Raw genomic sequence first — 14,905 nt, 5'->3', positions numbered from 1 at the left:
GCGCGTTGGCAGCGCCGAGCGTCGCCGGCCCGGAACCACCCCGCGTCCCGGCGGCTCCAGGTGAGGGCCCCAGGGACTGGGCCGTCTCCAGGAAACGGGGCGCAGAGGGCGACGCGGAGGAGGCGCCCAAGCCGAGCCGACAGGAGGAACGAGAAAAACAACGCCGGCGAGGGAAAAGGCGGAGAGAGGGCAGGGCCCGGAGGCCGCGCCGGGCGCCAGCTCTCCGAAGGGGACGGATACACAGGGCTACTTTAACAAGCGGGTTTCGTGGACAGAAGCAACGCTCTCCTCCTCCCCCAGCAGGACCGGCTGCTCGTTAGGCCCCGATAAGCCTTCGCCTRGCACCGGCCACGTTCTCGCTCTCGCCTGCGATTCCGCCCTCGCGCAGCCCCGTCGATCGCGTTACACAAGCCGGCTGGAGCGCGGCCACGGCCCGCTCGCAGGGTGGCGCGGAGCCCGGAGCGCCATGGCTCCCCCACGGCGGCCCGGCCCCCTCCGCCGGGAGAGGGCGGCTCGCCGCGCCGCAGGCCGAAAGCGGCTTCGCCGTGAACTAAGCAAAAGATCGCTGGCAGGCGCCCGGGAAAGGAGGCGGCTTTGGATGCGGGGCCGGGATCCCAGCTGCAAGGGCTCCCTTCGGCTCGGGGCGAGCGGAGGCAAGGAGGACGCCAGAGAAGCGGACGAGGGACCCTCTTCCCTGACGCCTGATCTCTGTGGCTTCGCAGGCAGTGCTTAAGCCTAGGGCCAAAGTTGATCAAAACACACAGAAGTTCCTGACTTTGGTACTCACTCACCCTCCGGCCCTTCGGCCCTTCTCATTTGCAAAAAGGGGATTTTCCTCTTACTGCCACGTCAGCCTCTATTTTTGCCCTGAAAAAAGAAAATCTGCGAGTCTGACGTGTGAAAGACCTAAGGAAATGCACCTATGTGACAAGCTGCTTGGGTGGCACTCAACCGAGCCGGAGCCCCCGGATAAAGAGAGTTAAGGCAGATATCAAACACCCGGATGGGATGTGTGTGCGCACGGCTCTGTTGTGCTCAGATCCTCTCTTGCATTCAGACCGCCTGCAAAAAGCTCCAGCTTTTTACTTTCCCTCAACGGAGCCAAGACGGATCAGATACAAGGAGCACAAAGCCTTGATTTTCAGAGGAACCGGCTACCATGTGATGCTGCCACCAGTAAACCATGTGATTAGGGAAAGACATAAAGGACCATTTTCTGCTGGAGTGCCATGCGGGGAAGAATTAGCTTTTTGTGTTTTTTAGGACATAAACAAACTTAGAAAGAGCCCTACCTCCGGGAACAGCAGGTTTCTTCATGTGGCAGGATTTGCAGAACAGCTGGACTGCTCCTCAGCTTCGTCTCCAAAGGAGAAGCAAGAGAACGTGACCTAGCTTTGAGTTAATGTAAAGGTTTAAAGTACTTAAGATAAAGGGTGCTTATTTCTTCCACATACAAAGTAGCTGATACCAGTGCGAGTTGCATTTACTGGATGGGTTTAGTGGGGCAACACCTGGAGTAGCAGCCCAGATATCATCTCTGGCATGCCAAATATTCAAGGCAAGCGAGCTCCACCCTGGAGTTTCCCTCATCGCTTCCCAAGTTCATCTGGGAATGAAGAGCGGCATGGAAAGACCAGGGATGGCGGTTCACAGGCCACGCAAGCAGACTGAAAGTGGAAGGACTTGTTTGCCCACTTCCAGGCTACCAGGAAGTTCTCACTGAAGGGCAAAGTCCACCAGCCACTTGTTTTTATGTTTATTCTTCCACCTGCAGCTCTAGGGGCTGTATTCAGCTGGTATCACAAGACCTCAGGCATCCCCTGGCTCTCCAGCTCGTTTCATTTGAACTCTTATCCAAGGAGGGGAAAAACATCACAGCAGAAACTCACAGGAGGAGAGCGCTCTGCTGTTCTGAAATTAGATGTTGTCTAAGGACAGATCTTCCAGCTGTGTAGATCTGGCTGCCTTTCCAGCATCTGAAGGCATTCAGCAACAGCAAAAGAGGAGAGAAAAAAAAAAAATCATGGGATTGGCATTTTCCATTCTGCGAAATGGCCGAGATCAGTCGTGTCAGTTCGCAACTGTTTGGCTTTGCAGCGAAATGCCTGCTGGAGGCTGGCAGTCAGTCCCTACCTCTGAATCGAGGGGAAAGTTTGTCAYTTCAGTCAAACGTAATGCTGGAAGCATCCTCACTTATCAGGTGATCCCCACTGCCGGCAGCAGCACAGGATCTGTTTCTTTCGCAGAAGACAGTGCCGTTTTGTTCAGGATGAAACTGTAACTTCTCCAACTAGGGAAGAGAGCAGAGCAGCCTCATGAAGACGCAGCCTCTGCTGCCTACAACTATTCCCAGAACTGCATAGTCAACACATTACCAGGAGCCTCCTAACAGCAGGAACCACAGCAGAGCTGGTTTTCCAGTTTCAGAAGCTGCACTGACCATGCAGGCATGATTTTGCGGGAAAGGACTTTGCTAAACTCTGCTTAGGTCAGACTATTCTCATCTCAGTACCAATCTTCAATAGTCAGATGCTATTTCAAGGACAAAGAGCTGCCTGCAGGGGGTAACTAGAAGCAAAAGCAACAAGCCCCATTAAGTAGATGAGCAAAAGTTCACCTGTCAGAATAATACTCTCAAAATTCAATGACACCTGCCCAGGTCAACAGGGAAGGGGTTGTCCTCTTAATCTCAGAGTTATTCCACACTTGGTGGACTCTGCTCTATCACATAGTCATTGCATGTCCTTCCAAGCTCCCATTCAGAAGGGAACACAAACACCAAGCCCGCTTTAGGTACGAGCAGACCTAAAAGTCTCATGTCTTTCAAGACTCRTGTAAAATTATACACGGGCTGTGCTGATGTGATATAGCTGCGTTCTCCACGAGAGGGAGACTTGCTACTGGYGTAGCCAGCCAGGGCTCCTTGAGCAACCGCCGTTGTCTGGAAGGCTGTTAGGAACAGCGCCGTCCAGAGAGCGATTCCCAGAGAACACAGCAACCCCGGCACGCGCTGTTTTGCCCTGCAGTGATTTCAGCAGCAGATGTTGTCCTCATCTGCTCCTTGGTTTTGCTCTAAATGGTTGAGCGCTTCCCCACCTCAGACCTCCATTATGAGGAACCCAAGATAGAGTAACAAAATGATTTATTCTCATTTCCTCTTATTGTAGAGATCAGTTATGTACAGAAACTGTAAAAAAACCTTAAGAGCCTTCTAAGAAGAGCAAGTACAGATGCTGCTGGAAATAAAATCACAGGTACTGGAAGGAACCGAGAGTCAGTTCACTTTGATTGGGGAATGAGCCTTTGAGGGAGTCTCTCTCTTTTTCAAATATCCTTGATGACCTCTTCAAGCTCTTCTTTCGTGTACATGTGGAACTTCATCCCCGGTTCCACTGTGGCAAGCTGAAAGAGAAAGAGCAAGGGGTTAAACGTGCCCGCATATRTGAAGTGACAGCATGGGGCAGGGAACAGAGAGAAGCCACAGCAGACAGAGCAGCTGTTCCTTCTCGGCTGCCTGATCTGCCAGCCCAGCAAGATCATTCCACCCTGTAACATGCTCTTTGATTCCCCAAAATAGCTGGCTGCCACATAAATAGCTTTTAATTGACTCAATCTCCTCATAGTAGCAGCAGCAGGGAACATCTATTGGGCTCAGGCTCTGCTTCTGCTTGCTGCGGGGAGACACCCTGTTAATACTAGCTCTTCATCGAACACTTCTTGGAAGGGGGGGTTCCCTCTTGCTGCAGTTCGGTGCGGCCCCGCGCCTGCAGTCCTCAGTAGAAATATCTCTTTGCTCAGATTCGGGAGGCAACACTGAGGAGGCAGGAGGACCTCCTCTTCTCCAAAATGAAGGGCACGAGTCCTGGCCTGTTACACGCTTTAAGAGGACAAAGCCAAATACTCCAAAAGGGGACTGTGGCTTAGCTTTGGGAAACTGAGGCAGGGGCCGAAAAAATGCACGTGGCCATTTTGATCACCAAATACTGACAATAAGCAAGTCAGGCACCGCAACGTACCTTGCGACTACCTGGTGCCCTGTGCAAGCGGGCCAGGGGCTGTAAGGAAGATCTCTTACAAGGCAAAGCCCAAAGGACAGAGCTGGGGGACAAAACACGCCGCCCTGCCCCTTTGCCAGGAACAGAGGCAGGCAGCGTCCGGGGCCGACAGCTGAAACATTTCGCAGAGCGAGCACCAGAACAAGAGATACTTGAAGAATTACAAGACCGGAACAGGAATGTAGTGGGATTTTTGTTCACACCTCGCTCACGGCCTGAAAGTCCAAGATAGCGGCAACAGGCAGGCAAGCCAAAAGGTGCAGGAACTAGCCCGGATGCTGCAAACCTCGCTCGCGTCCTCGCAGCACTGGGCATTTCCAGCCTCGAGGGATCAAAGTGTTTTGTTGCAATAAGCTGGACAAAGCTGCACACGGTCCTGGCAGATGCTACAGCTCTTCCTAGGCCTCTCAGCTTGCAGGGTGACCCACAGGAGATGGTAGGACACGYGCTTGGGGCCAGAGGGGAGGGCAACAGTAAGCTTTTTTCAAGGAGAGACGTCCTGAACACCCACAGCCTGAAACCCCTTAAAAGCCCAGGATTTAGCTGGCAGTAGCTGGCATTTTCAGAAAAAAAAAGTCAGACACATCTAGAAATGCCAATTTAGGCACCTCACATCATCTGTGCGAGTCTTGGCCTAAGATACTAGGCCCAAATGGACTTGACAGCCTTTAACACACGTGTATACACCAGCATCAAGCCACCCAAAACAAATATTAGAGACACTACCTATGCAGCTTTTCCAAGTCTGCACAATCCTGCGCATTACCTTCTCCCCATATACTTAAGCTTTACTCAACTATTCCCTTACAGGCCAGGCTTAATGGGGAAGCAGTGAATTAAAAGYGTAATGTTGTTTAAGGCTCCTGAAGTTTGCTGCCAAATTATTTCATTCTTCCGTGACTGCGTTTCCCCCCCCTTCTCTTTGCTGCTAAATGGAAAAACCCATACAAGAGAGGGAAGTGACTAGAGTAAATAAACTGGAGCACTAAATACTTCTAAAAGGCTAGAAAGCAAAGTAACTACTTCAGGTAGGACATTTTCAACCAGTAGGGTGACTTGAGTCAATAGAGACCTTTTAATCCTCAGCACATTCTTCTCATACTTAACCCTGCTATGGTTCCTCAATACGTTCACAGCTTTGCCAAGCACAGTTAAGCCCAGTTAAATGGGGACGTGACATAAGGATACTGTACATGTTACTCCGCCTCAATTTCTTCACACTGTACTACAAATCTTCCAGAAGAGACCTTAAGCTGATCAAGAGAGAACTGATCTGGGCGCGATGGGAGTACATCTGTGGAAGCAGATTTCAGCAGGCTGGCATCGTTTCTGGAGAGAGCGTCTTGTTTTCAGCGTGCTGCTCCTAGCTTGCTGCTTCTTTCCCCACAAATAGAGCCAGTTTGTCACATCAGAGAGGATTTCCAGCAGCATTTAATTTAAAAAAAGGGTTTGGGGGGGGGGGGGATAGACTTTTAGACTGTTCAGGAAAAGGGTTCCCAGGTCTCAGAGGAAAGGAATGGGAGGAGAACAGCGGCTCAGGAGTCAGAATGACACGATTTGAAAAGGTCTAGTGTCTCATAACCTGCCAGAAATAGAAGCAAACACTATATCCCAGCTTGCTCATCTTCTGTCCATTATCACTAAGAATCTGGAAGGGTTTCTACCTTTACTACCTAAAAAAAGAGAGTTAGGATCTTAGGATCAAGGTTTAAGGGGACAGGTACAAGTACGCGCTCATGGGAATCTCTCGGAGCGCTGCACGCCTGGGCCGAGGCGAGCTCGGCAAGCCTTGCCGCTTGTGGGCGAGAGCTGGAGGTTAGTGAAACCCATTCATTCCTGGAAGCTTCACCAGGCTTTACCTCTTTGGTCCTTCTCTCCAACAGATTTTTGGCACTGATCCAAGACCGAATATAGCAAGTCCTGAAGCTGTATAATTTTCATTCCTTCTAATATTACAAGTACCAGGGAAAAAAGAATGGCTGAACCCAGGGAGGGGGGAAAAAAAGCAATCCTGCTGGCACAACAGATTCACACTGGTTGACCGGGCCCAAGTAAGGCCAGGAGGGGCCCCACTCCCACCGATCTCTGGCCCAAGTCCAGGGAGCCCCACGAGAGTTGTTTATGCCAGTGCTCTCGGATGAGCTAAGCAAACAGGCCCAGGTGTGCAACTCTAGGGCAAGTCAAAAGAAAGCAAGAACTCCAATTTTTCCAGCGTGCCACACGGGACATGCTACCAACAGGCAGCTTAAAACCGCACGAACGTCTGCAGCCAGCGAGTCGCTGCGACTTGGGAAGTCCTGAACTAATCCACCAACTAACTCCTCGTTCTAGAAGCACAGGCAACTCTTCTCTCCGAAAAGAAAGCAGGCAACTTCTGATGTTTAAAAGGCAAAACGCTTACTGAGACACTTGCCGAGCAGCCAGCAAGACTTGCACTGAGGAAGCAAAGAATACGTGCAGTGCAGACACCTGCAAGCCAGATGCCACAAGCCACTATCTATCAGACACACTGTAACAAAGTCGGTTACCTCAATGTTGGTTGCATTCAGTTTCTCCTCCATAACTTGTTTTAGGATGACCAGGGAAGATTTGATTGCTTCTTTCAGCGTCATTGACTGTAAAACAAATGAYTCATTAGTTTTATCGTTAATGCTCACGCAAATACTTGTTTTGTTGTTACCCCTTTGACTCCAGAAGTGTGCTGCTCTCCCTCCTGCTCTTCTCAAATCCTTTAAGCTGTCATTGGCAGCAAATTTAAAAGCTTATCAAGTTCTCTACAGTATCAACAAGAGATCAAAGCACGCTATTCAGGCCGGACAGTGACAATTGCGAGGATGGTGACTTTCTGCTTCTGTGTAACTTTTTACAAAGCTTAAGACCCGTTAATCTTGACCACACAGACCTCACTGCCAGGACCAGGACCTGAGGGTCTATTTCCCTTCACCAGTTACTGTCTATCAAGCAGTCCTCCAACAAGGTCCACTAAAAGCTCTGAAAAGCTGGACTCCTCCTGGCAGAAGTCTTCACGCTTTAATAATGTGGATCCCTGCATGAGGAGGAACTAGAGCTAGAAGGCTGAGCAACATTCAAAGAGTGGCAATTGCTGCGTTCGCAATAACTTCACACTTGGAAGATGGTTAGCAAGCCACGGAGCTCAGAATTCGGACAATTCTGCTGCTTAATAAATTAGGTTATTGAGTCTTAGGCTGGAAGCCTTCAAGAGAATCAACACCATAAATTATGCTTTTCATTACAGTATTTGACTTCCTATGACACAAGACAGACTCTTTCCTCCCCTTGCGATAGGAAGAAAGTTCTTTTATTGAATATCAAACAGGACAACTACTCGCAGCACAGAAGCGATTAACTTGACAGATCTGCAAGCATGGTGAAACAGAGCCACTTGCTTTAGTTCCATATGCTTCAGGCTTCATCCATACCGAGTGCTGATGCTAACTGGCAGTGTCCATACAGCGATTCTTTTATTTATAGAGTACTTCCTGACATGGAATTAATTATCACCCGCCAGAGGCAGGTACTGGCATCTCAGGCACCAGTCTCATATTCCATGAAACTGTCTCAGCAGTTGCAGCCTAGTGGGAAGCTGCTAGTAGTACTCCTTATCGTAAAGATCCTCGACCAAACAACTAAACACTGACATCTAATCGCTGGATCAAGTGCCAACGGCCGAATCCAATCCCAACAAGCTCAAGAAAAGTCTTATGAATTGTTTTTCAGTCAGGAAACCAGCGGATCCCTGTAGTTAGTGCTCTGTGACTCGTGWGATGTCAAGCCCATTCCAACTTTTACCTTATGGTAAACCTCTTGCAGAGAGCTCTGTGCGCCTTCCGAGGCGGACCCGATTGCTCTGGCATCGCACTGAACAAACGTCCCCGACGGGTCCATGTGAAACCTGCCGGGAACACAGGCGAGAGAATGAATAGCAGGGACACCCCCGCCTCACGCTGTGAGGGTGCAAGGGCTTTTCYGAGAGATCCACAGCAGCCCCCACGGAGCTCACTACACAGCTCGAAGCTGGGGAAGAACAAGGACTCCTCAGGAGCGACAGCTTGTYGGCCAACACAGAGCAGAGCTCGGAGCAGCTGCGCGCTGCTTCTGGCCTCCTTCAGTACACGCAGCGGCCTCAAGGGACCGCTGTGACTAGCGCAGCGGCAGCAGGTCTCTCCTCCCGGCATTTAGAGGAGGAGATCAAGATTTGAAGAGGGTCAAGACGTCAAAAGGCACCTGCAGACCCAAACTGGGCTTGTAAGCTAGGAGGAGAGCTGTCCACTCCCGACGCTGCCCTCCATACTCCCAACAGGAGCATTTTCTTCCCCCTTTTTTTTTTTCCTTTTTAAAAAACCCAGCAAGTTGTCACTACTATTCTTGGGAGGCAGACCACTAGGGAGACCTTATTGGGCTGGCTCTGCCGAGCCGTTTCCATCTCCAGGAGGGGCTGAGCATTTGAAGCTCATGAGTTCAGGTTACAAGCACTCCACCGCCTCCCCAAGGAATGTTACAGCAGACTCCAGATATTAGGTTACCAGCGGCTCTGCTAGTCCTTTGGAGAAAGGTAAGAATAAACTAGGGAGAACCAGAGCTTTGACTCCTCTCTCCTGCCTAGGAAACGACATAAAGCAGCAAGGATTCACTGAAGACGTGATATTCCGTTCAATCCTGAACAAGCAGTCAGTGCTCATGCCACTGCAATCCGCAGCAACCTGCGCTTGACAGGAAGGGTTTAAAAGCATTAACAGCCATGTCAGGTACATAATGGGATAAACCCCAAGTATTTGGTTTATGTAAAAAAAAATCCCTGAATCAAGTTATTGAAAACTCCTGGGAAGTTTCAGGCCAACTTTCCAGAGTTGGCCTGAATTAGAGAGCTGAACTTACAGCTGGGGTCCTTTCTCATCAACTCCTCCAAAAAGCAGTGCGACACCAAACGGACGAGACTGCAACAGAAACCAGCCAACAGGTTAGGCAAGGCTGACGGCAAAGTCAGAGGAGAGACAGTAGCACATGCCCAGAGCATCCCCAGCTCCGCCGCTACGCACCATCGCACCGGGGTCTGCATCCTCCTCCCCAAACTGCAGGGCAAGGTTGGACACAGCCTGCGTCACGCTCTCCACTGTCATGGTTTCATTGTAGGTGAACCAGTGATTCTGCAGAAAAATAAAGATTGAAATTATTGCTTCTTTCCCCGAAGCTGACAATCCTGGATCAGACGTTCACACGGCAGTCTAGAACGATGCCCCACGTAGCCACAAAGACGACTTAATTCCAGCCCCCTCTTCTGACAGAGCTCTGCCACAAGATGAAAGCGCTAGAAAGAGCAGAAGTGCAGAACAAGCTAAGAAACTTGGGCAGAGACGTCCCGGAAAAACAACTGAGACATCTAGGCCTTGGGATACCAACAAGGACAGTGCAAGGCCAGAGCACTTCAGCCCAGTGCCCCAGTATCCATTTCTGAAGGGATGGAATTACTTGATTCTCTAGAGCTAGGACGGGTGCCGACACGCAGGAAAACCCCACAGGAAGAGTCTTTACTACAAGGCAGTGATTTGTACCTGAGACCTTCGAGTACCTGAGGCACAGAGTAATTTTAAGGGGATGAAAATATTACCAAGTCGGTCTTTTGTCAAAATGAAGTTGGACACACACAGTCTCACRTGTTCGCTGGCACACATCCGCCAGCCCTAAGAGACTGCACCACCACTGGAGAACCTGACTTAAGATTCCCACCAGATGTTCACTACCAAAGAGAGAAAAATATATGGGAATTGAATCCATCTGTTTGTTCTGTAAAAGCCCCGTAAGGGAAGCTAGGCTCCCAGTGTGCCTCCCATTCCACACTGGTTCCTTTGCCCTAACGATCTTCCCATCTTCTCGTGTCAGAGACTTCGGAGATGCCCCCGAGACTCTAGTGCTATTGTTTGGAGAAGAGAAACGCCAAGTCTTACCTGAGTCTCCACTCTGGCTTTATCAATTAAAGTCTTTGCATCAGCTATTAAGCCACTCATGGCACACCCTGGAATACAAAGAGGGAAATCACAAGTCATCTAATTGACTTTACTTGCGCTGCCCTCCCCCGCGCTTCCCGAAACCCACGGTGAAACGCAGAAGGCTCTAAGGCAAAGCGGGTCCCTGCGYGGGAGCGCGCAGTAACGCAGTACGGCAGCTTGCTAGAAAGCAAGGAGCACGGGGACAAAATGGATTTACTGAAGCGCGAGAGGCAGCACTTCACCAGCTTGAGCTGTACCCACTGGGGTGGACGCGCAGCTGAAGGACAGATACAGAACTGAGTTCTTCCAGTCACGCCTCCCACCCACTCCGAATCTGAGTCAGCCGAAGGAGACACATTTGAAGCCTTCCAGGAGAAGCTAACAGAATCGCAACCTGCTGGAAGGGGAACTTACTCATCCCGGCCTGCGGAGAGGGCCAGCTAACTCTTAGCTAGGGGCAACGCAGCAGGAGGTTTGAGAAAGGCCTTGCGGAAGCCTCCACAACAGAGGTGGCCTAACAAAGTGAGGTAGCCAAGAGCCGGGTTGAACCAGCCGCCCAACATTTAAGTTGTGGCTACCCCCAAGTAGATGAAGAGAAGGGCCGTATCAAAAGCACACAGGAGGAAGAGACTGGACTCTTCAAGAGCTCCTATGCTTCCATGACCCATGCCATCAACACGAGTATTTTGGAGGTCTCCTGCTTTTCAAGTTGACATATTTGGTAACGAGCCCCTTCCCGGGCCCCCTCATGGGGCAGGAGGCTGCTGCGAGCGGGGGTACAGGCTAACATTAGTGCTCCAACAGAAACTGGCCTAGAGTCAAGCCTTTACATTGCAGTAATTCCCTGCCCTTCCAGATCTAAATTTGGGATGAGCTTTCATGAGGGAGGTCATACTGGGGTGGGGGGGGGCTTCAGCTGCCTCTTCCTGCTCCTGTAACTATACCCTGCTGGCCTGGCGCCTGGAAAACCAGCGACCAGAACCTGGTGCTCACTGGGAGGGTCGAGCGTTCCCACTTATTTCGGCAGGGCTGCCTACAAGGAAAGACTTGTCCTGAAATACAATTTCTGAAACTTTTAGGGCACAGAGTTTTATGACATATATCCAAAACCTGCGGAATTCCCTTGGGGCCCCACCGGAAGGGCAACAGAATTACACTTCTTACCTATGTGGGAATCTATTTCTACAATTTTCTCAATGCTGCTGGGCTCCATAAGCGGGGAGGTGATTCTCTTCTCCACAGCCAGGCAAACACCCTCCGAGGTCTGGATCCCGATGGCTGTGGAACCAAGCTAAGAACAGCCACACAGTTACCACCACACCTGACCTAGGGCATTAGTCCAGGCCTACCCAGGGCACCTAGCAGAAAGAGAAGTCTAGCATCGCACCATTTATTTGTAGGTGTTTCGTTTTGGAGTCAGACACTACAGCATCATCCATGTGAACCCACTAAGTATAAAACTATGCGGTTTTGCAAACCAAACTAAGAAATGTTAGAACTTGAACTAGGAGACTGGAAAGGTCAAACCACGCATCTTTCCCGATTAGTTCATCAGAACCCAGCAATGCTGCTGCAAATAATTAATCTCTTCCTTAAGAGACATCAATTTTTACAGCTTAAAGTCTTTTAAGAATTGGAATTTAAAAGTTTTTTGAATCTACTTTGCAAGACAGAAATTAAATTTTAAAGCCAGAGACATGGACTTCCCACAGCGGCCATAATTCTGACTGTATCTATACTTTTGGATTAGCCATTTTCTTTCATTTAGCTCCTTTTCTTCTAAGTCTCTTCCCATCTTCCAAATTTACAGGTGAAATAAGTATTTTGCACACATACCCGCCTTCTAGGCAGCTTAACTACTTCAGAAGGGAGCTGAGGCTGCAGTAAGTTTTATCCTCACATCTTACAGGTGTGGAAAAAACCGAGACATCATCACAAACCAACCAGGCCGCAAGTGCATCAGAGGGGGGATCAGATCTCGAGGGTTCTTGGCAGTCAATGCCTTGCACCTAGCACCAGCAGCTTTTCCACGCTGGGGAATTTGCTGGTATAACTATACCAGATGCAGCATGGAGATGCTCGCTCTGGAATACCCAGATCAGGTTACACGAGCATAATTTTAGCAGCAAGCTTCCCAGCGTAGATACGTCTGCAACCTGTCTCGGTCAGAGGCAGAGAAGAACCTCCCGGTTGCAGGTACATGCGGTTTCTAGCCATCGCCCAACGGCTGCCACCCTTCAAGAGCACAGCTGAGCCCAAACCTCAGGTGAAGAAGGGATACTTGGTGTCATTTCAGATGTCTGTTCATTAATAAGACTATCACGCATGAATAAAAGCTCCTCCTAAGACCCTAACACATGGGCACCGCACCTAGGATGTCAGAAGAGCCACCTGAGCTGCAGTTTCATTTGTGAGCTTATCAACTGATGCGCAAAAAGAGCAAAGCCAGAAAGATCCCAGAAGATTGCTGCTCTAGTAGATGTGTTTTATCAATAACACAATGGCATCATGACTGGCATCCCTTTAGGAGCTCTCACTTCACAATTCCTTAACAAATTCTTACTTTTGCCTCCTCGTTTAAGCAGTGCTTCAGTGAACTTAACGAGTACAAGATAAAGCTATCAATCCTCCTCCCAGTCCAAACATGCCCACTTAGAGGTTCTTCGCTTTATCATTTACATTAAAAGTCCCTAGACCACTTTTCCCCAAGTTTAAACTTGTTCCCAATCAATTCTCAAGTTCTCAGGGACAAGAACAACACTTATGAAGAACACTTAATGCCCCCAAAAGGCCCGTCAGTTCTGCAGATGTAGGTTAGCTCGCTCATAGGGACATTATCTCTCATTGTTACCATCAGGTTTTAAAATTCACCTGAGCAAAATGTGACCAACTCCAAGCTACAACAGCAGCAAGCTAAGAAAAGGAATGTCACATTGGTAATAATGAGGGAAAAGCTGCTCTGTTTTTTAAGGGACTCCATATTCACAAAGCACACGGACCAGAAAGCAGCACTCCCCTAGCTCAGGAAAGTTAAGAGAAGGCATAGCACTTGTCCACTGTTGGGGAAGCATTTATGGACATTTAAGTGTCACCCTACTGATGCCAGCTTTTGTTGTTAAAGATTCATGACAGAAACGTTTAGACCCTCTAGCTTCAACACTAGTTTTTAGCAGTTCTGATTTTGAGATTAGCATCTTCGGATTGCATTTGTCTTAGGAGCAGATTGGTGCAGGCAACGTTCCCCTGCTTCCCCCTCCTGAGCTGCAGCGCTCTTTAATTCCTCAATAACTATAAAAGAGAAGAAGAGAGCTGCAGGAAGTATAGCTGTATGAAAGACATTAAACGCAACTCTTGTGCTAAAGACTGTGCATAAAAGGCCAGCAAAGAGCCGCCAAAAGTCACGTACAAGAACGGCACCCATCAGAACAGGCAGCGTCTCCCGACTCCTGCTCAGTGTTGCGTATTACCCTTGGAAGTTGGCCAAATCCCGCTTTACTACAGAGAAAAAACAGAGCCCAAATTAACAGAATCTGCCCCTGTTGGATTTGTTTGTTTGTTTTCTGGTTTGGGGGGTTTTTTTTTGCTCCTCATTTCAGTGTTCCCAACCAAATTTAGGCTTCTTGCTTGAGAGGGTCCTCGAGAGCGCAGTTTGGCACCCAGGCAGAGTTGATACAGCTGTAGCATGAGAGAGCTCACAATACCTTAATGGCCTCAATGGCATACTCCACTTGGAAGAGCCTCCCCTCCGGAGAAAAAGTGTTCACACCCCTGCAAGAACAACAGCAGAGATGGTGTTAAGGGGCAGAAAACCGCAGGCCGTCAGGAAACGCAGTTCCCTGTTCGCAAGCGATAAGGGTACAAGTCAGGCCAACTAGGAACAGGTAACACGGGAGCAACACATTTCAGCAGCCAGAATGCTTCATCGCTTCATACTCCTCACCCAGCATCCTGTCACCCTGACGGCAGAGGCTGATTAGCAAGGTCTGGATTCAGGATACTTGTAGAGAAACAGAAAAGAAATTCTAGCAGATCTAATTACAGGTCAGAAGGAAATTTATTCTGGAGAGATACTTTCTGTCACGGAAGCTGGAAGTAACCTGTCTTTGGACTCCAAGCAGCACGTTGTCTTTTGGCTCCCGGAGACGGTAGGCTTCTGCCTGGCCAAAACAAAGATCCATTCCCTTCTTAGGGCATCCTGGTGCTACCCTCCCCAGATGCTAATCCAACCTGCCTTTTAACGCGCCTCCCGTTATATTGGATAAACCCAGAGATGACGATGCCGTCTGTGCACCAACAGGCTTCCACCAGACCGATTTTGCTGCTAAGCAAAAACAACAGCGCAGCCATCAAGTCCGTCTGCATGCAGAACATTCCCAGGGATTTCCTAACATTCAGCCCCTTCCCGGCCTTGTAACCAGCTTAGTAAGATAAGGTGCAGCCTTAGGAAATCGCTGTCTTTAGTCAACGTAGCTCAAGTCAGAACTTCTACCAGTTGGCCCTGATCCTGGTGCAAGCAGAGCACAGACTCCCCTTCCCACACTGGCGGCCTAAAATCCTTCCTGCCCCCTCCTAAGAAGCAAGAAACTGGGAGGCCTCTCGCAGTGTGAGACACGCCGAAGGGCCGCCCTTGAATGGGGCAAAACATTCTGAAAATGGAAAAAAATGCACGTGAAAAGAAAAGAAGGTGCGAGAGGAAGGAGGGAACAGAGTGAGCACGGACCGGGGGGAAGGACGAGAGAAGGGTCCCCGGGCCCAGGCGAGGGGGGACCGGCCCCAGGCGCGGAGGTCGGGCACGGGGGCGGCGCGGCCCAGGCATGACCTAGCAGCGCTGGGCCTCGCCCGCCC

The 14,905-nt window shown here is 49.8% G+C and overlaps 1 protein-coding gene across 1 annotated transcript; it reads right to left on the bottom strand.

Annotated features, from left to right (window-relative positions):
* Positions 1–3,125: 3,125 nt before the first annotated feature.
* Positions 3,126–13,846, bottom strand: PSMA5 (proteasome subunit alpha 5). Its single transcript, XM_026084393.1, has 8 exons — positions 13,762–13,846; positions 11,225–11,351; positions 10,019–10,086; positions 9,113–9,220; positions 8,952–9,010; positions 7,866–7,968; positions 6,584–6,670; positions 3,126–3,402 (listed from the first exon to the last, which is right to left on the bottom strand). The coding sequence occupies exons 2-8, from the start codon at positions 11,271–11,273 to the stop codon at positions 3,325–3,327; spliced, it is 552 nt and encodes a 183-aa protein (XP_025940178.1). The 5' UTR covers positions 11,274–11,351; positions 13,762–13,846; the 3' UTR covers positions 3,126–3,324.
* Between the last annotated feature and the right edge of the window lie 1,059 nt (positions 13,847–14,905).

Source organism: Apteryx rowi, unplaced genomic scaffold (assembly GCF_003343035.1).
Source record: "Apteryx rowi isolate R43461 unplaced genomic scaffold, aptRow1 scaffold_1189, whole genome shotgun sequence".
Classification (NCBI taxonomy): Eukaryota; Metazoa; Chordata; class Aves; order Apterygiformes; family Apterygidae; genus Apteryx; species Apteryx rowi.
This window is presented reverse-complemented; position numbering and strand designations above follow the sequence as displayed.